Genomic DNA, 25001 nt, shown 5'->3' with positions numbered 1-25001 from the left:
GAGGGCGATAAGTGAGACTGTCTCTTAAAAAAACAAACAAACAAAAAAAACCTTTGAAATGACCAAGGTCAGTAAGGTGAGAGTGTAATGTTCTTGGATAAAGAACTTGAAATAATTAGAGAAAGATTAGAGATGTGAAAAACTTTTTGTCAGTACAGGGGATGGGATGGAAGACGGTGGGAAGAGAAGCAAGCCATGCTCATCAAAGGAAATGAACAATCAAAATCACAAAATATTTAGAAAGAAATGAAGAATGTAGTGAGAGATAAAAAGATAGCCTTAAAATTGTGACTGAAGTTAGATTATAAAATGTCTTGATGGAACTGGGGAAATGACAAAGTGAGGTAGTTAGGTTATTTAAAAAATTTTTACAGTAACATTTGAGTATTCTGAAAGAAAATAATAGTTGTAACACCTTTATTATTTACTATTTGAGAAAGTAATGAAAGAAAATTACTGAGAATCAAGAGTGAGTCACATTCCATACTGTGAAAATTGTGGAACCAACTCTAATAATAAAAAAGTTGATTAAATTTTGGGAAGGTAAGATGTATGTGGAGATGCAAATACACAGGGCTCTTTGTAATAAGAAACTGGACGTGAGGTAGAGAATTAAACATAATAAAAAGGCGTCATAGTTCACAACAACTTCCAACTCTTGGGCTCAAGCAATCCTCTTGTCTCAGTTTTCTTATTTTTAGTAGAGACAGGCTCTCACTCTTGCTCAGGCTGGTCTTGAACCCGTGAGCTCAAGCAATCCACCTGCCTCAGCCTCCCAGAGTGCTGGGATAACAGGTATGAGCCACCGTGCCCAGCCATCTTAAATATTTAGAATCTTATTTTAAGAAAAATGTTTAAATTAATCACATACAGATGTAATGGCTAGAGATACTGACGCAAAAAAGAATTTGAGTAATAACAAAATTAAAGCTTAATTCTACATTTGTCAAAGAGAAGTTAAAGGGAACCAAAACTTGATAAATTCCTATTCCTATAGCTTTCTACAATTTATATTGGCCTCTTCAAGGTAAGCTAAGAACTTGATGAAATAAAGATGAAGAGTGAATGTAATTTAGGTATACTGTATCAATAAAAAAGGAAATTTTCAATCTATCCCAGTCATTTAAAATGAGAGTACTTAGTCCCAGCTACTCGGGAGGCTGAGGCAAGAGAATTGCTTCAGCCCAGGAGTTGGAGGTTGCTGTGAGCTGTGTGATGCCACAGCACTCTACCGAGGGCAATAAAGTGAGACTCTGTCTCTACAAAAAAAAAAAAATAATAAAAAAAAAATAAAATGAGAGTACTAAAAATAAAATAAAATAAATAAATAAATAAAACAAGAGTACTTCAACAGACATTTGTTCACTCAACATATACGGAGTTCCTTCCAGATACAAAGCACTCTACCATGGGCTGTAAGGGACATAAGATTGAACAGGTTGAATCTAGACACAGTTACTGTTCCCAGGATTTATGATCTATAAGGGGAACTAAGAACCTAAATAAGTAATTTAATTCTTTTGTTTTTTTTTTTTGTAGAGACAGAGTCTCACTGTACCGCCCTCGGGTAGAGTGCCGTGGCGTTACACGGCTCACAGCAACCTCTAACTCTTGGGCTTATGCGATTCTCTTGCCTCAGCCTCCCAAGCAGCTGGGACTACAGGTGCCCGCCACAATGCCCAGCTATTTTTTTTGTTGTTGTTGCAGTTTGGCCGGGGCTAGGTCTGAACCCGCCACCCTCGGCATATGGGGCCGGCGCCCTACCCACTGAGCCACAGGCGCCGCCCAGTAATTTAACTCTTAATGTAGAATTTAACTATGAAGTATAAATAAAGTGCCGTTGGAATGTAGAAGAGGCAAGAGAATGTTTATTTAGGAAGACTTTGTGGATAAGATGGTATTTGAGGTGGACCTTTAAAGAAACATCAAGTTGAGACATACAGAAACAATAAGATGTGGTAGAAACTATGGCTGCACTGATTATCCAAATACTATTCCTACTTTTCATTGTTCCCAGAACTTTATTTTGTTCTGGTGTCCACCACTCCCTGAAATGACTCAGGGACTTTGGAGTTAATTCTTGTTAGTTTAATCTAAACCAATAATGGTTTAGATTACAGTCCCTCTGCCAGTGTAGGGAAAGTGTACAAAGGAAATATGACCTAATATTGACTGATGAGTCCTGGAGCTAGACTATGGAGCTAGGATTTCTTGATAAATGAGTGAATAAATACTGTTTTTGTTTAAACTGGCTTAACAGGAGTTTCTAGTGACTTGTAGCTGATGGCAATTTAAATAATAGATGGAATGGACATTCTAGTTGTGGGAACTCAATAAGCAGAGGCACTGAGGTAGAAAAGTAACAATTAAATAGTCTTAAATTAGTTAAGTCTTAAATTAGTAAAGTTTGGTAAGAATGTAGAATGCAAAAGGAGATAATTGAGAGTAAAGCAGAAAGAGTTTGGAGCCATACTGGAGGTGGCCTTGAATGCCACATTAAGGAGTTGGGGCTATTTTGTAGGCAAGGAGAAAGTGTTAGGGAATTTTAAGCAGGGTAGTGATCTGATGAGAGCTGTGTTTTAGAAAGGCAAATCTCACAGTAGCATAAATTAGAATTTGGAGTAGAAGAGCCTAGAAGTATGGAAATTAATCAAGAATCTGCAGTAATCTGGATCAAAAGTGAGAGGGGCCAAAACTATAATTACACTGTACTTGAGTAGTAATTTGTCTTATTTATCATATATTCCTAGTGCCTGGCATACCTGTGCTCAAATGTTTGAATAAACTAGAAGTGAAATATAATAGAGGTAAAGTGGATAATCTACTGAGGAAACATAGCATATTATTTGGGTAACCCCCAGGGTCCATGACTCAAAGGGAAAATCCTCTAACCTAGAAGTTTTTAATGGGTTGGTCAGAAATGGACTTCAGGACATTTGTAAATACCTAATTTATGGTTTATATGCATACAGATGATTTTACTGTTGCTTTGTTTGTTTCAGATCAGGGATTAGGATAGGAGGAGGCCTAATAAAATTCACACCTTCATTATCATCGAAAGGTTTGTGGCATCAAAATGGTTAAGAACTGTCTATTCTAATCCACTCATAGTGGATGAGGCTTTCTAATACTCTGTGACAGCCATCATTGTATTTTTAGCACAGTTGATATATTTAATTATCTAAAATGTAAAGATGAACTAAGGAATAGAGCACTGATGGTGAAAAATCCATTCCATAACTAAAAATTACTACAAAACAAAAAGCCTTTTTTTTTTTTTGAGACAGAGTCTATGTCACCCTTGGTGGAGTGCTACAGCATCACAGCCCACAGCAACCTCAAACTCTTGGGCTTAAGCAATTCTCTTGCCTCAGCCTCCCAAGAAGCTGGGACTACAGGTGCCTGCCATAGTGCCCGGCTAGTTTTTGATTGTAGTTGGCCTGGGCTGGATTTGAACCTACTAGTTCTGGTGTATGTAGCTGGCGTCCTAGCCCTTGAGCTTCAGGCTTCAAGCCACAAAAAGTTTTCTATTTTTTTTGATGAATGAAACTCAAGTGTTCTTGTATACGTTGCTATAGGAAGACTGACTACAAAGTGACATCTGCCCACCTGCCACTAGGAAAAAAAGCAAACAGAAAAAAAAAGTATTATTTAAAATGCATAGCAGTCTGGAATTATTCAAGGACAAAAAGCCCCATAGATTTTAATAATTTGTATAAAGAAATGATCTCCTGAGATAACATATTTTGAGGACATCAGGAAACTAAACAGGGTACCATCATAGAACTCCACAGCCAGCTGAAAACTCCAAAATAGAGATTGAAGGCAAGTATGATGTAATGATTAGAGATAGTGAAGCAAAAGGAATTTGATTATAAAATTGTCTGCTATACACCTTAGACAACTTGTGAAATTCAAAGAGCTAAAAAGCAATAACAGTATGAAAACTATGTTTTACAAGACTAGCAAATTATTAACATTTATATACACTACGTTATTTTATACTATTAAAGGTGGTTCAAATTACAAAAATAGTTTAATCTCAGAAGTGGAAGTCTGTATCAGTCTCACCTTGGTACAGACAACCCGTACAACCACTTTCCAAAAGGCAGAAGAATCAGATCCAGGTTGTACCTCAAAGAGAAGATGTTTTTCCTGGCCAGAAGCCACTTTAGCGGTTCTGAAAAGAGACAAATGCATATCATATATTAATTTTACATAAAGTAATAGTGCTATGAAACCAGATTCAAGCAACATTTTCAAACATTGAGAAGAAAATACGAAGAAAACACATACAGACAAATAACAATGACTCTAACAACTAGATTCTTAAAATGTAGGGATAGAACATTTTTTGAACATAAACATAAAACTTACCAAGGTTTTTAAAGTCAACAGCTTAGTAGAATGATATTTATAAATCTTTTTGTCATGTTTATATCCCAATGGTCTTTAAATTGCTAACTAAGACATTTAGGAAAAACAAGTCTAAGAAATTAGGTACTTTTAAAAAAGGTTAGCTAGTTTCACTTATCCATATTTTGACTATTGCCTCAGATGTATATAAAGCATGAAAAAAATCTTGCTCTTGGTTGAGTCCTTATTTAAACATTAACACATCTCTTTGAAAGTTTTTGTTTTATAGATAATCAAGAAATGATTTGAAACACTTTAATTATAGCTCTTACTGTCCTCTTTTGGCAGAGTAATTTTAGAGAGCCAGAGCATTCTAATATAAAAATATAACACTTTTAGAAGATAATTCAATATTATGCTATCAACATCAATTTAAATCAGTTCAAAGACATACTTAAATATTGTAGTTCCTTTTTATCATTACTAACATTTCTCTTTAAGCACCACTGGGGATATTGCACTCAACTAAGTGACTTAAGAGTTAAATAAAATGAGGCCATCAAAAACTAAGCAACTAGCCTTAGGAAACAAAGTCCTTCAGTGAAAACAATTCAGCCCTACCAGTTTCTAGTTTTATTTTCTAGGCCAAGGATAGTGGCTCATGTCTGTAATTCCACATCACATTGGGAGGCTGAGGCAGGAGGATTGCCTGAGGTCAGGAATTTGAGACCAGTTCTGTTTTCTAACTACCAAGCCCTGCTTCTTCTGTATAGGCTTAACTTTACAGTTCTCAGAGAACACTGCACTTGTGACACCCAACTCTGACCCACGGGAATGGGTTTTAAAAACCAAATCCTGTCATAAGTATCTTCTGCTAAATAAATAAAAGGAAGCTATCCTTTATCATTGTCTCTGTATTACATAGTAAGCTGAGCTTGTTTGTGGATGATTTCACAGGGCACATTCTATCCAATATTTGTATCTTTAGGTTAAGGTGAATTTTATACAATAGACTGGGTTCATATATACGAATTCCAAGGCTCTAAAGGGACAGTTAATGGCATTGATTATTCTTCACAAGAGTTGAAACTATAAAGATAACAAAGCATTCCACTCTTCTGATACTATTAATTCACAATCCTGTTTTATTCCTTAAGATTACGGTCTCAGAAGTAATGTTTCAAATGCTACCATTTGGATCATTAAAAAAATAAGTAAAATGCTAAAGTTTAAAAACCTGTGACTGCATTTTTATAATAAAAGATCAGACAGTACATAAACACACACAGCAGAAGTATAAAATCTCCCTCACTCCCTCCTTTCCCACCATTTCCCCACCTAGAGATAAGAACTAGGTATAGGTTAGTGTATATCCTTCCAGTTCATTTTCTATGTATTTTTATACATTTATCATCATACAGGTTCTTTTAAAATGAATGAAATCCAGTGTTCTTAAAAGAAATCATCTCTTGAGATAATAACTTTTAAGATAATCTTTATCTTCATGAATGGCTAGTAATAATTGACTCTAACCATGCTCATAAAGATAAGATTTCAAACTTATCTAATGTGTTCCCTATTGCCAGGTGTGTCCCTTACTACCTAATACAGCTGTCATACGGCCTAGGGAGGAGGTTCATTTATCTTGCCCTAAGTTATTAGTGCCTATAATATTATAAATTTATATACTAAGTGGCCCTAGACTGCTAGGTGATTTCATTTGGCCTTTTTGGGGGGTTTAAAGAGAGATAATGTGGGACAGTGGGAAATGCTTGGAACTCAGAGAGAGTAAATCTGCTGTGGATACTTAGGGAATCAATTTAGGCCTCAGTTAAAATGTCCAACCCTCAGCAGAGTGCCTTCCACATCGTATGTGCATGGTGGTTAGCTAATTTGAAAAAATTAAAAAAAGCAACTTTAAGATCTCATCTAAGAGGCTTCTAGGGGAGTGTGTGTGTGTTTGTGTGTGTGTGTGTGTGAACAATGGTACAGGTGTACGTTGCTATAGGAAGACTGACTACAACGTGACATCTGCCCACCTGCCACTAGGGAAGAAAGCAAACAGAAAAAAAAAGTATTATTTAAAATGCATAGCAGTCTGGAATTATTCGAGGACAAAAAGCCCCATATATTTTAATAGTTTGTATACAGATCAATGTAACTGAAATAATAAAAAATAAATTCACAAAGAAAAGACTAACATCTTTTGGGTATATTATTAAGAAAGGCAGAAAAATTTACATCCCATCTTAGAAATTTATTCAAGAGTTAAGTTGGAATTTAAAGGTGTTAACTAATTAGAAAATATTAATAAATGAAATATACTTCTGTTAAAACAACTATTACTATATATGTATTTCTCTGGTAAAATAATGGCTCAGTAAACAAACACAAGGGATATTACACATACACACACAGTATGTGACCTAATTGGCTGATACACAGAGATCTTCTCAGTGTTACCTTTGACCATCTTAGGAGTCTCTCTCAAGTGGCTAACTGGCATATTCCCCTGTTATGCATCGCTTCAGTACTTTCAAACAAGAGTCAATTTATAGCCTATTAGTATATAATTGCTGAGAGGTTGGGTTGTATAGCACTTTAGAATTGCTTCAATATGCCTGTGCTCTGTGTTGCAAATTCATTTTAAGTTCCTACCATCTCTTCTGTTCCCATTACATATTTTTAAAAAGTTACACAGAAGTCTATTTATAATAGGCACTCAAATGCTGTATTTGCTAACACTGTTGAAAACATTAAGTTTTACCAATCAGTACCTCTGGTTACTTCTTACACAGCCATGGCATATGGAGCATATGTCCTGGGGAAAAAAAGAAAGAAAAAGAAAAAGAGCAAGGCTTACACATCATTAAGCTCGGCTACTCTCCCAAGAAATTCTTCATAAGTTAAGGAGCCACTTTCTCGAACCAATGTGACGTGTTTTGCTACTTTTTCCGGTAACTTGCTAATAACCAACTGTGTCTGATCCGAAATTTGCTGTCCCATGATGAAATGATGTCTTTCAAAATCCAGAAAGAGTGTTGCTTCACATAGTTTCTGTTAAATAGACATAAAAATTACTTTCATATATACTATAAAAACAGCAACATACTCATTCTTAAAAAAATAACTAGTAATACCTATACATGAGAGTTCAGTAAACCATAGAATTTATTTAAATGGCCATATTTTTAAAGTAAAGATTTGTATTTCTATCATTTCAGATTCATACAGCTAAATGAGGAAACAGGATTCACTCATGTATTATTGGGAGGGTAACAAACCTTGAAGTCCTATAATTTTGCCACATCAAAAACCATTAACACACCCGCACACATACACATTCAAGTGATTGTATTTAATAGGAAGCTTTTCTACCTCATAATTTTCCTATTTCTGGACCGCTTACATGTCAGACTCCAAACTATTTTCTATAGATTGTCATTTAATTCTTACAATAATCCTAAGAGGTAGACATTATATCCTTACCTATTTTACAGATATAAACAGAGCTAAATACATAATTCTAAGTGGTAGAAGTGAACTCTGAAAAAGGTATCTCAGAAGAAATAAGATCTGGTACTCAATAGATCAGTAGGGTGCCTATAGTTAACGTTAATTGACGGTATATTTCAATATAGCTAGAAGAGAAAAATTAAAATATTCCTAGCATAAAGATAAATATTTAAGGTGATGGATATCACAATTACCTCATTCAATTATATGAATGTATCAAATTATCACATGTACTCCCAAAATATGTACATCTAATATGCATCAAAAAGTGATGCCCACTCCCAAAATCTGATCCCCCACGAAATTCTACTTTACCCATCAAAGATGATCCTTTTATGTTATACAAATTAATACTCATATCAGATTAACATAAAGCAGATAAAATAGATTATAGGAAAAGTTTTGGCAGGAAACTTGCTTTGTCATTTAATAAACTTCACAATACAAAGCTGTTGACCATAAATATGCAAATTTTGCTTTTAGTATCAAAATGTAATGTACTATATTTCAGATTTATTCTGTTAGTTACCTTAATTATAGGAGAAGCACAATAGCAGTGAGAAAAAAACCTTAATAATTACTATTTTGAATGTGAGCTGACTTAGTAATAATAAATATATTACAGAGATAAATGAAAATAAATTGAGAGGATCCAGGTCACTAAAAAATAAAAACTTAAAAAACTTTGAAGGCAACATTATATGTTTTAAATATAGCCAAGGGGATTTATAGCAACTGTATCCAAAGAGAAACAAATACCTTAGCTTAGAGGTTTCTAGGGCTGGGGTGGAGAACCTGCAGCCTCAAAGCCACATATGGCCTTAGTCCTTAAGTGCAGCCTTTTGACTAAATCCAAATTTTACAGAACATATCCTTTTATTTATTTATTTATTTTTTATTGTTGGGGATTCATTGAGGGTACAATAAGCCAGGTTACACTGATTGCATTTGTTAAGTGAAGTCCCTCTTGCAATCATGTCTTGCCCCCAGAAGGTCCCCTTTTATTTTTATTAATACATTTGTATCTGTCTTTTGTATTTTTATTTTACAAATTAATATATTTAAAATACTAGAGAATAAAGTAAGTTTAGCAAAGTAATCCTCCCAGATTGACCGGCACAATTAGAACATTAGTAAACCATAAGAGCTACACTGATGGCTGCTACACTCATGATTTAGTTCTAACTTCCCCCGCCTGACTGTGCCTTCACATGAGGCTGTTTGGTGAGAGTTTATGGGGATTAACTACACCAACTTATGACAATGGTGCACTGTGTTTCTGTCTGAGGTAGAATTTGGCAATAGTTGCACAGTTCAATGGTATTTTTTAATTCTGTTTGCTTATCAGGCCATCATGTCAAAGACCAAGAGAACGCTGAATGAAGAAAACAGATTTTTAACGAGGATTGGGAACTGCAGTATTACTGTGTTTCTGCCAAAGGTGATTTGCTTCTTTTGGGATACTGCAATATCAACATTAAAGAAATTCAATATTCATCAGCATCATAAACTCGTAACGACCACAAATGTTCTAAATCAGAAGGAGAGGTACGAAAGACTGTATTGCAGAAATTAAAAGACGAAAAAGCAAAAACAAAGACAATTCTTTCAGACAGCAGTAAGATGCGGAAATAATGCCACTGAAGCAATTTACAAAGTAAATTATTTAATGGGGGGGGACAGGAAGCCATTCAGTGAGGTAAAAATTGTGAAAGAATGCATTATCAAAGTTGTAGGATGCTTAGGTCCCCATTAAAATTTCAAAGTATAAACAACTGCCTCCTTCATGGAGAACCATAACTGATCAGCAGTATGATTAACCTTCAACTTAACAGAACAACTTCATGCAGTACTTCAAAAGAAAAATACATATTATTCGATCTCTTTGGATGAGTCAACTGATACTGCTAACTTGGCACAGGCTTTATACTTCATTAAGGTCATAACAGAAGATTTCTTTTTTCTTGCCATGAGGAGTTACTTGCTTTGGGCATTCTTGCAAATAGAAGTTGGGGAATGATATCCTCAACAACTTTTAAGATAAATGTTAAGAAGTTGGACTGAATTTAGTAAATTTAGTTAATGTATACAGATGGTGCACCTGACAGGAAAACAGGAAGGAATTATTGCAGATACAAAAAGTTGTTAACATATCCAGATGCTCTCATTTCTTTCCATTGTATCTTAGGTGAGCAAAATCTCTGTGTCTAATGCTACTATTTTAAGTGACATTTTGTAACAAGTTATGTATTTGTGCAAATGCAACACTGGTAAGTTTCATAACATGCTGAAGTTGAACATCAGTGTGGATGTGTATTATTAAGAGTTTGGCTATCTGCAGGGACAGGTGTTAGTGAAAATTTTATCTCTGCAAGAACAGTTAAATTTCATAAGCAGAGAGTTAGCAATGTGAATTACTGAAAGAGGATTTCTATAGGAATGTGGCATTTCTATGTGATATATCAAATTGAAATGACTTGAATATTTCCGTGCAAGGTAAAACTAAGTCTATATATGATATGTGGCAAAAAATCCAAGAATTTGGGGAAAAGCTACCTCTTTTCAAAATACTTCTTCAAAAGAAAATTTTGGTGAACATCTTCCCCAGTTAGCAAAGGTCACATTGATGAACAGGATAATAAATCATTTGAAGAATACATAGCTGTTATGGCCCTATTAATTGGAGAATACAATGAAAGGTTCACTGACTTTGAGAATCATGACATCACACTCAAATTAGCATTTCAGCCTCACCTAGTTGATATCAGCAAGGAACCTCAAGAACTACAGATGGAATTGATTGAGCTCTCAGTAGATGACTTTTTTTTTTTTAATTTCAGGTTAATGTGAAGGTACAAAAAACCAGGTCACAATATTTGGATTTGTTAGATAGAGTCCCTTTTGTAGTTGTGTAGTAGATGACATTTTAAAGTCATTGTTTGATGCTAAAAAAGATACAATTGAAATATGGAAAATTGTAGTACAGTACTCATACTTTTGGCAACATACCACAAAAACGTTTTCTTATTTTTCAACCATATATTGTGAATCTACATTCTCCTACCCAACTCAAATCAAGACACATTTAAGGTCACAAATGACTGGTATCTATCTAAAGGATGAACTGAAACTGTGGACCTCCATGCTGTAAGCAAATATTCAAGTGCTTTCCAACAAAAAGCAGACCCAACATACTCATTAGAAGTTAATTAATTTTAAAATGAACAGTTTTCATTTTTTGAAATTATTAAGTACATAACAGAGTTTTACAAAATAATGTACACTTTTAAGTATACCTAATTGAAGTTTCTTAAATATGGCCTTAGTTGATTATAGCTAAATTAATGCGGCTTTCCAACATGAAAAGGTTTGCCACCCCTGATCAAGGGACTACCCATACAACCCATTTATTGTTTATTTTGAAAACCATATTAATAAATATTAACATCCATCATTATGTGGATGTTAAAATAAATAAAAATATGACTACGATCTGTAGTATATAAAACCACCACTTAAGAGTGCATGTTCATAAAAACAATCTGTTGAAGCCATCCTCTAGTGACTTGCTATGGCTTCTCTGGTGTCCTTCTTCGGTGACTGCACAACCTTCCACCACAGTACATAAAATCTGTTAAGTCACCTGACCATCCCTCTCTGAGAACATCTTGAGGAAGGCAGCTGTAGTCTCTCTTCTGGCAGATACACAGGCACACAACAAATGTTTACTAAATGAACACAGTAAATATTGTGGATAGTTTTTGTTTATAATTCACTTAGTATTCTTTTGATTTTTGTTAATTTGTTTAGTTTTCTATTAGTACAAACTTGGAGAGAAGATGTTAAAAATATATATGTAAGAAAAATGTAAAATTGGGAAAACTTATTAATGTTTACACAAATTGGGAAACATTCATTATTTGATATTAACAAAATACCTCTCTCTAAATCATGGAATAGTAGTGTTACATAGGAACATAATTTGCAAACCACTGGCATAAATTCAGCAACAAAATCTCCAGTTAAGATTTCTCGAGGAACTTAGAGTAGCTCTCATACTATTGTGCCACCTATAAAACAGTCCCTTTTAGCAAGATAAAAATGTGCTTTCAAAAAGCATTTGAAGGATTTTCTAAATAAAGAACTATTTTGAAACTCAAAAGAACATCAAGGATTCCAAAAATGGCACATTCTCTGGCGGGTCCTATACACAATTGATCACTTATTTTACTAACAAATGAACTGCTGTAATTCAAATATTGCTTATAAAAAAAAATCACATTATGGGTAATTGACCAAAAAACCCAACAGCAAACAAAACATATGAAAAAACCCCTAAAAACTCAAACCATAATCCATTCATAAAGTATTAAAACAATTAAAAAGCTCGAAAGTCAACAAGATGACTAAATAACAAGTACTGTACAGTAGGTATTTAGAAAACCTCTCTGAAACCTGTTTTCCATCAAATTTTGTATCATCTTCACTTAGAAATACTGAACTGAAATAATCATTGACCGTTTCCACTGTCAACTTTAACACAAGCAATAAATACTAAGTACTACTGACTAGGTCCTTAAGGACACTACTAACACTGTACTTATTTTATTGCCCATTGCTTACTCAAACTCTAGATCTGTAAGCAGGTATCTAACAAGATAAGAAATTAACAGTTATGAAAGATACATAATGAAACAGGCCAGTTAGAGTCACTACAGAGTCTGGAATACTTGTTCTGGGCTGAACAATTTTAATCAGGAAAAATTTTATAGAAGGAAAAACTACAAAAGGATAGAGTATTATACTTGGAGATCTAACATATGGATTTCTAAAAGTACCAGTGTGTTTACTAAACACATTTCATATTTGGAAAAGAATACACTAGACTTGCAAGAATTCTCCCTCGACTTTCCTCGCCTTTTTGAAAGGGGATAAGGAAGGCAGGTGTGGTGAACTAAGGAGGATCAGGTCACACACATCAACTATAAAGTTCAGTTACACCAAATGACAAAGAATTAACGTATTTTTGAAACATACAACCATGCTATGGACAAAAATACTTAGAAACTGAAACCAGGGAACTGAAAGGAGAAAAACCTATACTACTCTTGAGTTCTGAATTCAGGAAGCATTGCTTTCACTGGGGTGACTTCAGTATAGTTAAGTGAGGAATTTAGGATCGTTGGTCTGTAGCAGCTCATACCCCAGACAAAATTCTGAATGGTTGGAGCTCATTAATAGCAAGAAAAATGGGCAGAGGGGCGCGAAGACGAGTAACTCTGTGCTGAAGATATAAGAATTATAAACAATTGAAAAGTGTTCCAGAAGCTTTATAAATACGAGAGAGTAAAGAACTAAATTATTCGGCAGCGAGAAATAGGGCAGGGTCAGAATACAGAAGTACACTGCAGTTTACCAAGGGGGCTGGGGTAAATTTCAATATTAATCGTAAATCCACATTTTGTAACACGCAATAACTGAAGGAATAATTTTAAAAACGAACACAGAAGGCTTCTCTGTTCCTTCTGTATAATCATTACAATTATTAGTAGCGAGAAAAAGGTTTTCTTTTTCCTCTTCTCAGCCAGGTCTCAAGGTAACAGCTGGGTTTTGACAAGAAAAAGGCCTTTGGAAAAGGTAGCAGCCTAGGCTAATTTAGAATTGTGAGGCTGGTTAGTTCATCGACTTGGCCATTTCTGAGCTATCGTTCCAGGCAGAGGGTTTCTGAACTGGCGCGCCCAGCACCACGGGGATGCACCGCAGCGGGCGCTCGCTCTTCTCCACCACCTCAGCTCCTCAAGCGCACCTGGTCTTTTAACCAACAGCTAAGGCCGGTGGCCGACAGAATGCGCCGGCGGCAATATTCAAAAAACCATCCTGGGCTCGAGGAGGAAAAAGTTTCTCCTGGTCCCCCAGAACCATCCCCAACTTGGGACAGGCCACCTCCATCCAGGGCAACTGGAAACCAGCAGGCTGGAGACGGGCGCCCACAGAAGGGCTTCCTAAGGCAGCGCTGCGCTCTAAGCCGAGGCCTAGAAAGGGCGGCGGGGCCGGGCCTATCTCCCCTCCGAAGCCCGCCCGGCTGTCAAGGCTTCTATCCTAGCCCCAGGGTGGTAGAGCAGCTAGGATGGGAAACAACCACAGGACAGTGCCACGGAGCTCACCCAGGCTCAAGGCATCGCGCACTCGGCGGCAGGGGAGCCGCCCCGGCCAGCCGCTCAGATCCGCGAGCGGCCGCAGCTCGCTCGGCGACCCGGTCGCACCTCAGTGACGCAAAGCCCCGCCCCGGCGCGTTGCCTGGAGACGGTGTCCGAAGGTTCTTTTTTTTTTTTTTTTTTTTGACTTTGTCGCCCTCGGTAGAGCGCGGTAGCGGCTCAGCCTTTCAAATAGCTGGAATCACAGGCGCCCGCCACACACCCGGCTATTTTTTTGTTGTAGTTTGGTCGAACCCGCCAGCCTCGGTATATGAGGCCGGCTCCCTACTCACTGAGCCACAGGCGCGAGTTCTTCAAGCGGCTCACGCTCCGCCTCTGGGATGGACGTTCGATCCCCGAAGGCGGTCGGAGAGAGAAGAGGTGGCGGAGAAGGCTGAGGAATGGGCTGTACTCAAGTGGCGGTGGGAGAGGTCTGATTTGGGAGGCTCCGAGACAAGGCCTCTGAGAGCAGGGGCTCCGTGGCTCTCATGGCGCCATCTCCAGATGGCGAGCGCCCAGCTGCGGATAGGTGCTGCACTGCGAGCCCCTGCATGGTCAAGAGATGGTTTCCAAACCACATTTTACCAAGCCTCCAGCCTCCCACTGATCATAGCTGCACAAAGATCATTTCGTTCCTTTATCATGAAACGAGGCCGATTGTGCTCACCTAGCTGTATTAAGCATAAAAGAGAATGCATTGTAAGTTTTAGCAAAGCGTCCAAAATGGTAAGCTTTAATGAATGATATTTATTCTGAACACATATTGACCCTATTTATTGCTTTGCATGACGTCTGAGTCAATAATTGCTGTCCATTAAACACATCTGTTGTTTGCCAAATACTGCAACGGGCGCTTGGCAGGCATTGCTCTTACTTAAGTAGTTTGCTCAAAGTCACACAGCCAGTAAACAGCGGAGCAAGGATTTAAATCTACCCTGTTTCCCCGAAAATAACACATGATAAGACGTCCCCTGAAAATAAGACCTAGCGCATCTTTGGGAGCACACCTTAAAATAAGACGCTGTCTTATTTTCAGGGAAACAGGGTAGGTATGGCTGACACTATTGCCTCTGTGCTTGGCAACTAAATGAAATGACTTCTTAGGCTTCTTAATGTTGGAGCACCCATTCTTCACCAGTCATTTGTAGATTTAACCTGTGTAGAACTAATTCTGCCCTCTAAAAATAGATAATATTTACTGAACATTTATTATGTGTCAAATTCTGTTCTAAGGATTTTAAAGCCATTAATTCATTTAATCCTCACTGCAATCCTGTGAATAGGTATTATTAATGCTCTTAATTTACAGATGAAGAAATTGGCTTAGAAAAGTAAATTAACTTTTCCAAGGTCAAGCAACCAGTAAGGAGCAAAGATAAATTCAAACCAGAGCCAAATGAATCCCAAGCCTGTGTTTTTAAGTCTTAGCACAGACATGGACCTGGCCTTGGGGTCTGTGCACCATTGTCTCCTTGACAACCAGCACAGTGCCTGGCACACAGCAGTCCTTCAAGGTTGAATTGTTAAGACATGAGAGTCTCACTGTGTTGCCGGAGCTGGCATCAGACTCCTGGCCTCAAGTGTTCCTCCTGCTTTGGCAGTATCTGAGTATTTAATGAATATATTTGAATACTGGAAAAGTGAAAAGCTTAAAAATGAAGTATAAATAATGAGTTGGTACATTGCAATAAATACCTCATTAAATTGAATAAAGTCCTTTAGTGCAGCGTAATCAGAGCCTGGAAATCAGGAATATCACTTTATTAAAACTGCCTTCTATTAAACATTGTATTGGAGTTTCTGGTTACTGAAGTAAAACAACATGAAGAAATAAAAGGCATTCAGGTTGGAAAGAAATATTTAACACTGCATTTATTTGCATAAGAAAATATCATAAATACCACTAAAAAGCTACTAAAAGACAAAGTAAGTTTAGCAAAAGTTGTGGGATACAAAATCAGTATACAAAAATTAATTGTGAAAAAAATTAATTGTGCTTCTATAAACTAGCAGTGAACAACTGGAAATTGAAATTTTAAAAGTATCATTTGGAAGCAAAAAAAAAAAAAAAATTTAGGGAAAATCTGACCAAAGATGTGAAAGATATGTGTACTGAAAACTATAAAACATCATTGAGAGAAATTAAAGAAGGCCTAAATAGAGATATATCATGTTCATTAATCAGAAGATTCAATATTTTAAAGACAGTGTTTCTGTCTAAATTGATCTATAAATTCAAGGAAATTTCAATACAAATGCTAGCAGATTCTTTTTATGGGAATTACCAAACTGATGTTAAAAAATTTTTTTCATACTAATATGAGGGTACAAAAGATTAGGTTATGGTGTTTGCATTTGTTAGGTAAAGTCCCTGTTGCTATCTCCCATATTCAGTAGGTGTGCCACACACCCTTACACCGTGCCCATTAGGTGGGAGCACAATGATCCCCTCCTGCTGACCTTCCCCCCAACTTGAGTTGAATTTTTTCTCTTGTGTGGGCATGCATATTGGTATTGAGTACATAGCATACTTGCTTTTTTTCATTCTTGTGATACTTTACCAAGAAGAAGGTGTTTCACCTCCATCCAGGTTAATTCAGAAGATGTAAAGTTTCCATCTTTTTTTAAGGCTGAATAGTATTCCATGGTATACATATACCATAGTTTGATTCTAAAATTTATATGGAAATGCAAAGGATGGCACAGAAACAGAGAAGTAGATGTCTGGAATAGAATAGAGAATCAAGAGATGAATCCAGCTACTTACCGTTATTTGATCTTTGACAAGCCAATTAAAAACATTCAGTGGGGAAAGATTCCCTATTTAACAAATGGTGCTGGGTGAACTGGCTGGCAACCTGTAGAAGACTGAAACTGGACCCACACCTTTCACCATTAACTAAGATAGAGTCTCACTGGATCAAAGATTTAAACTTAAGACATGAAACTATAAAAATACTAGAGGAGAGTGCAGGGAAAACCCTTGAAGAAATCGGGATGGGCGAGTATTTTATGAGGAGGACCCCCCGGGCAATTGAAGCAGCTTCAAAAATACACTACTGGGACTTGATCAAACTAAAAAGCTTCTGCACAGCCAAGAACACAGTAAGTAAAGCAAGCAAACAGCCCTCAGAATGGGAGAAGATATTTTCAGGTTATGTCTCCGACAAAGGTTTAATAACCAGAATCCACAGAGAACTCAAACACATTAGCAAGAATAGAACAAGGGATCCTATCACAGGCTGGGCAAGGGATTTGAAGAGAAACTTTTCTGAAGAAGACAGGCGTGCGGCCTTCAGACATATGAAAAAATGCTCATCATCTTTAATCATCAGAGAAATGCAAATCAAAACTACTTTGAGATACCATCTAACTCCAGTGAGACTAGCCTATATCACAAAATCCCAAGACCAGAGATGTTGGCACGGATGTGGAGAAAAGGGAACACTTTTGCACTGCTGGTGGGAATGCAAATTAATACATTCCTTTTGGAAAGAGATATGGAGAACACTTGGAGATCTAAAAATAGATCTGCCATTCAATCCTGTAATTCCTCTACTGGGCATATACCCAGAAGACCAAAAATCACGTCATAACAAAGATATTTGTACCAGAATGTTTATTGCAGCCTAATTCATAATTGCTAAGTCATGGAAGAAGCCCAGTGCCCATCGATCCACGAATGGATTAATAAATTTTGGTATATGTACACCATGGAATATTATGCAGCCTTAAAGAAAGATGGAGACTTTACCTCTTTCATGTTTACATGGATGGAGCTGGAACATATTCTTCTTAGTAAAGTATCTCAAGAATGGAAGAGAAAGTACCCAATGTACTCAGCCCTACTATGAGACTAATTTAGGGTTTTCACATGAAAGCTATAACCCAGTTACAACCTAAGAATAGGGGGAAGGGGGAAAGGGAGGGGAGGGAGGGGGGAGGTGGGTAGAGGGAAGGGGATTGGTGGGATTACACCAGCGGTGCATCTTACAAGGGTATATGTGAAACTTGGTAAACTGTCTGTGAAGCTAGTGAATGATGCCCCATGAATATATCAATGTACACAGCTATGATTTAATAAAAAAAAAAAAGAAATGCAAAGGACCTAGGATAGCCAAGACTTTGATAAAGAAAACCAATGTGGGAATTTATACTACCTGACTTTAAGACTTATTACAAGAGTTACAGAAATCAATATAGTGGTTTTGATTTGTATTTCTCTGATAATTAGGGATGATGAACATTATTTTATATGTTTGTTGGTCATTTGTCCCCATAAGAAAAGTTTCTGTTAATCTCTCTTGCCCAATTTTTAATGGGGTTGTTTGTTCTTTTCTTATTGATTTGCTTGAGTTCTTTGTAGATTCTGGTTATTAGTCCTTTGTCAGCTTCGTAGCATGCAAATATCTTCTCCCTTTCCAAAGGTTGTCTCTGCTTTCTTGGTTGTGCCCTTAGTTGTGCAAAGACTTTTTGACTTGATTAGGTACCATTTATTTATTTATTTTGTTGCTGCAATTGCCAATGGGATCTTCTTCATAAATTCTTTCCTAGGCCGATAAGATTAAGAGTTTTCCCCACACTCTCTTCTAGGGTTTTTGCAGTTTTGTGTCTTAGATTTAAATCTTTTATCCATCGTGAGTTAATTTTTGTAAGTGGTGAGAGGCGTGGGTCCAGTTATAGTCTCTTACATGTGGCTAACCAGTTCTCCCAGATTTTCATAGTTTTTTTTTTAAATAGGGATTTTCTTTCCTTTTTTTTTTTGCAGTTTTTGGCTGGGGCTGGGTTTGAACCTGCCACCTCTGGCATATGGGGCTGACGCCCTACCCCTTTGAGCCACAGAGGCTTTGATAAAATTATAGCAAACTTTTTTTTTTTTTTTTTTTTTTTGTAGAGACAGAGTTTCACTTTATGGCCCTTGGTAGAGTGCCATGGCATCATACAGCTCACAGCAACCTCCAACTCCTGGGCTTAAGCGATTCTCTTGCCTCAGCCTACCGAGTAGCTAGGACTACAGGCACCTGCCACGACGCCCAGCTATTTTTTGGTTGCAGTTCAGCCGGGTTTGAAGCTGCCACCCTCGGTATATGGGGCCAGCGCCTTACCGACTGAGCCACAGGCATCGCCCAAGACAAGAAAAATTTGAGAGACTTTTGAAGTGGTACGTTTTTTCCATGAAAGTATGTCCAATGCCTCTTGCTTTTTTGTAAAGTTACTAAACATCTATGATAGGACTGTGGTAGTATATGAGGAAGACTATGAGTGGCTATGAATTAGAAATATTTTTAACTTCTTGTATGTGATTCATAAAATTATAAAGTTGAAAGAACTGTCTAAAAATTGTCTAGTCTGACATTCCTTTACAGGTGAGGAAGCTGAGATCCAAAAACGGGAAGTAATTCACCTAAAGACTAAAAAGCAAGTAAATTAAACTGTTAGGATCTCAATTTCCTGGTGACTAGTCTAGTGCTTTTCCTTACAATACATTACTATTTATTGTTTTTAATTATATCAGTGTAGAGCAGTATTTTTCAACCTTTTTTTTATCTTGCAGCACACTTGAACCTATAATTAAACTGCCACTGCATACTTAAATTATGTTGATGCAAAAAAAAAGAAAGAAAAAAAAAAGAAAGCTGGGCATGTTAGCTCACCACCTGTAATCCTAGCACTCTGGGAATCCGAGACAAATGGATTGCCTGAGCTCATGGATTTGACACCAGCCTGTGCAAGAGCGAGATTCCCATCTCTAAAAAAATAGCCAGGCGTTGTGGCAGGTGCCTGTAGTCCCAGCTACTTGGGAGGCTGAGGCAAGAGAATTGCTTGAGCCCAGGAGTTTGAGGTTGTTGTGAGCTGTGATACTATAGCACTCTACCCAGGGCAACAAAATGACACTCTGTCTCAGGAAAAAAAAAAAAAAAAGAGTGAAGAAAAGAATACACTTACTGTGCTTTGAACTTTTTTTTATTTGAGACAGAGTTTCACTTTGTCTTCCTCCATAGAATGCTGTAGCATCACAGCTCACAGCAAGCTCAAACTCCTGGGCTTACGTGATTCTCTTGCCTCAGCCTCCCCCTGCCTGCCACAATGCCCAGCTCTTTTTAGAGATGTGGTCTTGCTCTGTCTCATGCTGGTCCGGAACCTGTGCCCTCAGGCAATCCACCCTCCTCGGCCTCCCAGAGTGCTAGGTGCTTTGAACTTCTTTTGAAAATAATTTAATTACTGACTTTTAAAAAATTTTCACAGCAGGCCAGGCATGGTGGCTCACGCCTGTAATCCTAGCACTCTGGGAGGCCAAGGCAGGTGGATTGCTTGAGCTCAGGAGTTCAAGACCAGCCTGAGCAAAAGCAAGACCCCATCTCTACTAAAAATAGAAAAACAGAGGCAAGAGGAGTACTTGAGCCCAAGAACTCTACCCAGGGCGACAGCTTGAGACTCTGTCTCAAAAAAAAAAATTTTTTTTTTTCATAGCACACCAAAGATCCTCTCATGGCACAGCAGTATGCTGCAGCACACCAGTTTAAAATCACTGGTGTATAGAGGAACAATAGTTACCTACAATTAGAATAAAACTCCATCATCTTCCAGGATGCTGCATTTTGAGGTTTTTACATCTTATTGATCCCTTCTTTCTGGCAGCTTCTACTTAAGCTTTGTCCTCAGCTGTTGACACTTACTTTTATTTATTTATTTATTTTATTATTTGGGATTCATTGAAGGTACAAAGAATTAGGTTACACTGATTGCAGTTGTTAGGTAAAGTCCCTCTTGTAATTGTGTACTGCCTTGAAGAGGTGTGCCATACTCTGTTACCCCCATCCGCTTCCTCCTCCCCCCTCCCTGCTCCCTCAGTCCCCTACCCCTCCTTTGTATTAGCTCATCTACTGCCTTCATATTAGAATTGAGTACATTGGATTCTTACTGCTCTATTCTTGTGGTGCTTTACTAAGAAGAATGTGTTCCACCTCCATCAGGGTTAATACAAAAAGTCTCCATCTTTTTTAATGGCTGAGTAGTATTCCGTGGTCTACATATACCACATCCGTTCCCGGGCTGGTGGGCATTTAGGCTGTTTCCATGTTTTGGCGATTGTAAATTGAGCTGTGATAAACAGTCTAGTGCAAATGTCCTATGTAAAATGATTTTTTTTCTTCGGGGTAGATGCCTAGTAATGGGATTGCAGGATCAAATGGGAGGTCTAATTTGAGTTCTTTAGGGATTCTCCATACTTCCTTCCAAAAAGGTTGTATTAGTTTGCAGTCCCACCAGCAGTATAAAAGTGTTCCCTTCTCTCCACATCCACGCCAGCACCTGTAGCTTTGAGACTTTGTGATGCGGGCTTTTCTCAACTGGGATTAGGTGATAATCTTGGGGTGGTTTTGATTTGCATTTCTCTGATGATCAGGGACTTTTAAACATTTGGGGAGCTCACACACTCATAACTGCAACTGTCACCTGCATTCAGATGATTTTCAAAAAATATTGCCAGTTGTTATATTTCATTGGTGTCCCAATCCTTTATGTTCATGTTTACGTAGATATCTCCCACAGGAATGAATGTGCACAGTAACAGTGCCTAAATGCTAACATTTCCCTATTAGTGTCTTCAGAATTCCAGTGCATCAGTGCTGCCATCAGGCAACCACGCCTGCAGGAAAGCAGTCGTTTCTAGTAGATGAGACTTCACGTCGAGGAGTAGTGCTGTTACGTGCTGGATGCCACTGGGATATTACCAGGGGAGAAGCAGTAGAATCTGGCCACGTCAGCAGTGCCTTGTGGGCATGGCAATGCCCAGAGGATGTAGGAGTGCTACTTGGTAAAATGTGTACCTGGAGGAAATGGTTATGGTGCTGGGTGAGAAGTGAAAAAAACAACTAGAAGGGCTCAGTGTGCCTGGTGGAAGATACGATAGTACCCACTGGAGTAGAATTAGACCAACAACAGTGGGAAAAACTGAATATTATATGAAAGGTGACCACGCTTGCCATACATACGTAAATCAGGAAAATGGGAAATCATAGCTAAATGTGCTTTATTTACAAAACATTCACTATACATTTTTACAAAATATTTCTCTATGTGTTGATATATATGTTAAAAATAATATAATATAAAACGTAATATGAGTTTATTGATATTTCTGTGTATGGCAACCTTTGGGACATGCTATATTTTCTACGCCAGATCTTCAGATTCAAACATCTCCTATATTTATACTAGATAGAGGTTTCTATTATGTTCTTTTACCTGATAGTATATCTTTTATTTTCTTTTTGAGACAGGTTCTTGCTCTTTTGCATAGACTAAAGAGTGCAGAAGTGTCATTATAGCTTATGGCAACCTCAGACACCTGAGTTCAAGGGATTCTCTTGCCTCAGCCTCTATGTATCTGGGACTGTCGGCATATACCACCATCTCCAGCTAATTTTTCTATTTTTTGTGGAGATGAGGTCTTGTTCTTGCTTAGGCTGGTCTCAAACTGCTGGCCTTAAGTGATCCTCCCTACTCAGCCCCCTAAAGTGCTAGGATGACAGGCATGAGCCAATGTACGTGGCCTTGATAGTATATCCTTAATAGATTCATTTAAAAAAATCTACTAATGAGAAATCATGATATGATTTTAAGGTATTTGGTCATCAATCTGTGGTTTTAGGCAGTTTTGTAAAATCTAAGTCTTTGTTATTAGTACTACTACTTACAATATTGACTATTGCTAAAATGATAATCTTCATAGGTAAAAGAATATACACAGTGGGGTACTCAACTAGATATTTTGGTGTTCATGAAGATTTTATTTATTTATTATTTTTTAAATTTTTTTGAGACAGTCTCAGTCTATTATCCTGGGTAGAGTGCCATGGCATCACAGCTCATAGCAACCTCCAGCTCATAGCAACCTCAAACTCCTGGGCTCCAGTCATCCTCTTGCCTCAGCCTCTTGAGTAGCTGGTACTACAAACATCTGCCATGATGGTTGGCTAATGTTTTTCTATTTTTTTTGCAGTTTTTGGCCGGGGCCGGGTTTGAACCGCCACCTCCAGCATATGGGGCCGGCACCCTACTCCTTTGAGCCAGAGGCTCTGCCCACGTTTTTCTATTTTTAATAGAGATGGGTCTCACTCTTGCTCAGGCTGGTCTCGAACTCCTGAGCTCAAGAAATCCAGTTGCCTATGCCTCCCAGAGTGCTGGAATTACAGGCATGAGCCACCGCAACTGGCTGAAGATTTTATGTTTAATTAATTTTGTCTTTTTTTGATCACTGAAGAATATTTTCAACTTAATTGAAGGCAAACCCAAACAAAATAACAAGTGGAGTAACAAAAAGTCTGGAAGTCCCCCAAAGGGTTCTAATTTTCAGAAAATGATATCATTTAGTGCAGAACTTCAAATTGCCAAGAATGTACCCTGTACTTCAAAGACTGAAATAAAAATATCAAGATCAAGGAACCCAATTTTTGCCAATACTTATTAGGTTTGTATACGTCCATCCTCCATCCTTTTAGACCAGCATTAGGTCCAAAAGATTCTGACGTTCGTCTCGCTGGCATACTCCCTCTCTGGCTCTTGTCTGCTCTGATGATACCAAGCTGCTATCCTGTGAGATGTTCCAGTGGAGAGTCCACTGGGAAGGAAGTAAGGGCAGCCTTTGGCCAACAGCAAACAAGAAACTAAATCCTGTCGGCAACCATGTGAGTGAATTTGGTAGTGAATTCTACCCCAGTTGAGCCTTGAGATAAGTATGGTCCTGGCTGACATTTGGATTGCAGCTTTGTGAGAGACCCTGAGGCAGATAACTCAGCTACTCCTGCCTGGTTTCCTGACTCACAACGATGTGAGATAGTAAATGTTGTTATATGTCATTAATTGTTGAGGTAATTTGTTTTGCAGTACAATTAGAAATAAAAACAAGGGTAATTGAAACAGAAGGAACAACACTTGCAAAAAATAAGAGAGTTCAGTACAGATGAGATTCGAGAATAGTAAATGCTTCTGGGTAGCTCTACAGGGGTGTCCAAACTGCAGCCCATGGGCTGCATGCAGACTATGCAAGGACTTTTTTTGCTTATCTGTGGAGTCAAATATCATGAAAAATATGCAGGGATCTTTCTTTTTCTTTTTTTTTTTTTTGCTAATTAGCTTTTATTAGTGTTTGTGTATTTAATGTGTAGCTAAAAACAACTCTTATTCTTTCAATGTTCGGGAGAGAAAAAGGAAGATTGGACACCCCTGCGTAGCTTAAGAGTATCATCGCAGGGATAAAAAGGTTTGAGAAGAATATTCAAGGCCAAATTGTAAAATGTGTTCAATGTTATTTGCATCCTTAATGCTCCCTTACAGGAAACAGAAACCTCTCAAACTTCTTTAAACAAAAATGTTTAATAGGAAATTAGGAACTTATAAAATCCTCTGAAGTGCTGGAGGAATGATATCCTGTCTCAGCCATAGGACTGCCTCCCAGGTCATGATCTCTGAATGGGCCCACTGGGGGAGTTTTTGTTTCTCCCATAATAAGAAAAGTGGAGAAGCTGGAGACAGTTACTACTAGAGTCATAACTGCCTCCACACTGATGAAGTGAGCATCTGGGCATGGAACCATAGTCTGACCACTGCTACGACTGCCATTGCCTCTCAACACCTGTTAGTTTATGCTACATTCCGGAACTTCGTTGGAGAAAAGCCCAGTATCTCTGTGATGTTTCTTGACTGAAGCAATAGCTGAAGCAGCATAGAGTTTATCTCTCTTCCCTTCCGTCTTCTCACTCATGTGAGTGAGCATTAAGTGGTGGAATTGAATTTGCATCTAGTAGCCTAGCTGTGGACAATGTGAGAAAAGCAGTTTTAGTTTTCCATCCTCTGCAGTTTGCACACATTTGAAATGGGTGCTGAGTATCAGCTCACCATGTACAGCCGGTATAGTAAGTGATGAGACTTGCT

At 37.8% G+C, this 25001-nt stretch overlaps 1 protein-coding gene across 1 annotated transcript in view; it reads right to left on the bottom strand.

The window, feature by feature from the left end:
* The window catches only part of RNF141 (ring finger protein 141), a 34795-nt gene extending 20642 nt beyond the window's left edge, over positions 1–14153 (bottom strand). Inside the window, exons 1-3 of the mRNA XM_053560488.1 lie at positions 14037–14153; positions 7220–7413; positions 4072–4180 (exon numbers count right to left, since the gene is read on the bottom strand). Of these exons, the coding sequence (XP_053416463.1) occupies positions 4072–4180; positions 7220–7362 (252 nt within the window). The 5' untranslated portion in view covers positions 7363–7413; positions 14037–14153. The remainder of the gene's footprint in view (positions 1–4071; positions 4181–7219; positions 7414–14036) is intronic.
* Positions 14154–25001: the final 10848 nt, after the last annotated feature.

This window comes from Nycticebus coucang, chromosome 14 (genome assembly GCF_027406575.1).
Source record: "Nycticebus coucang isolate mNycCou1 chromosome 14, mNycCou1.pri, whole genome shotgun sequence".
Classification (NCBI taxonomy): Eukaryota; Metazoa; Chordata; class Mammalia; order Primates; family Lorisidae; genus Nycticebus; species Nycticebus coucang.
Note: the sequence above shows the minus strand (reverse complement) of the source record. Positions and strands in the feature narration are given on the sequence as shown.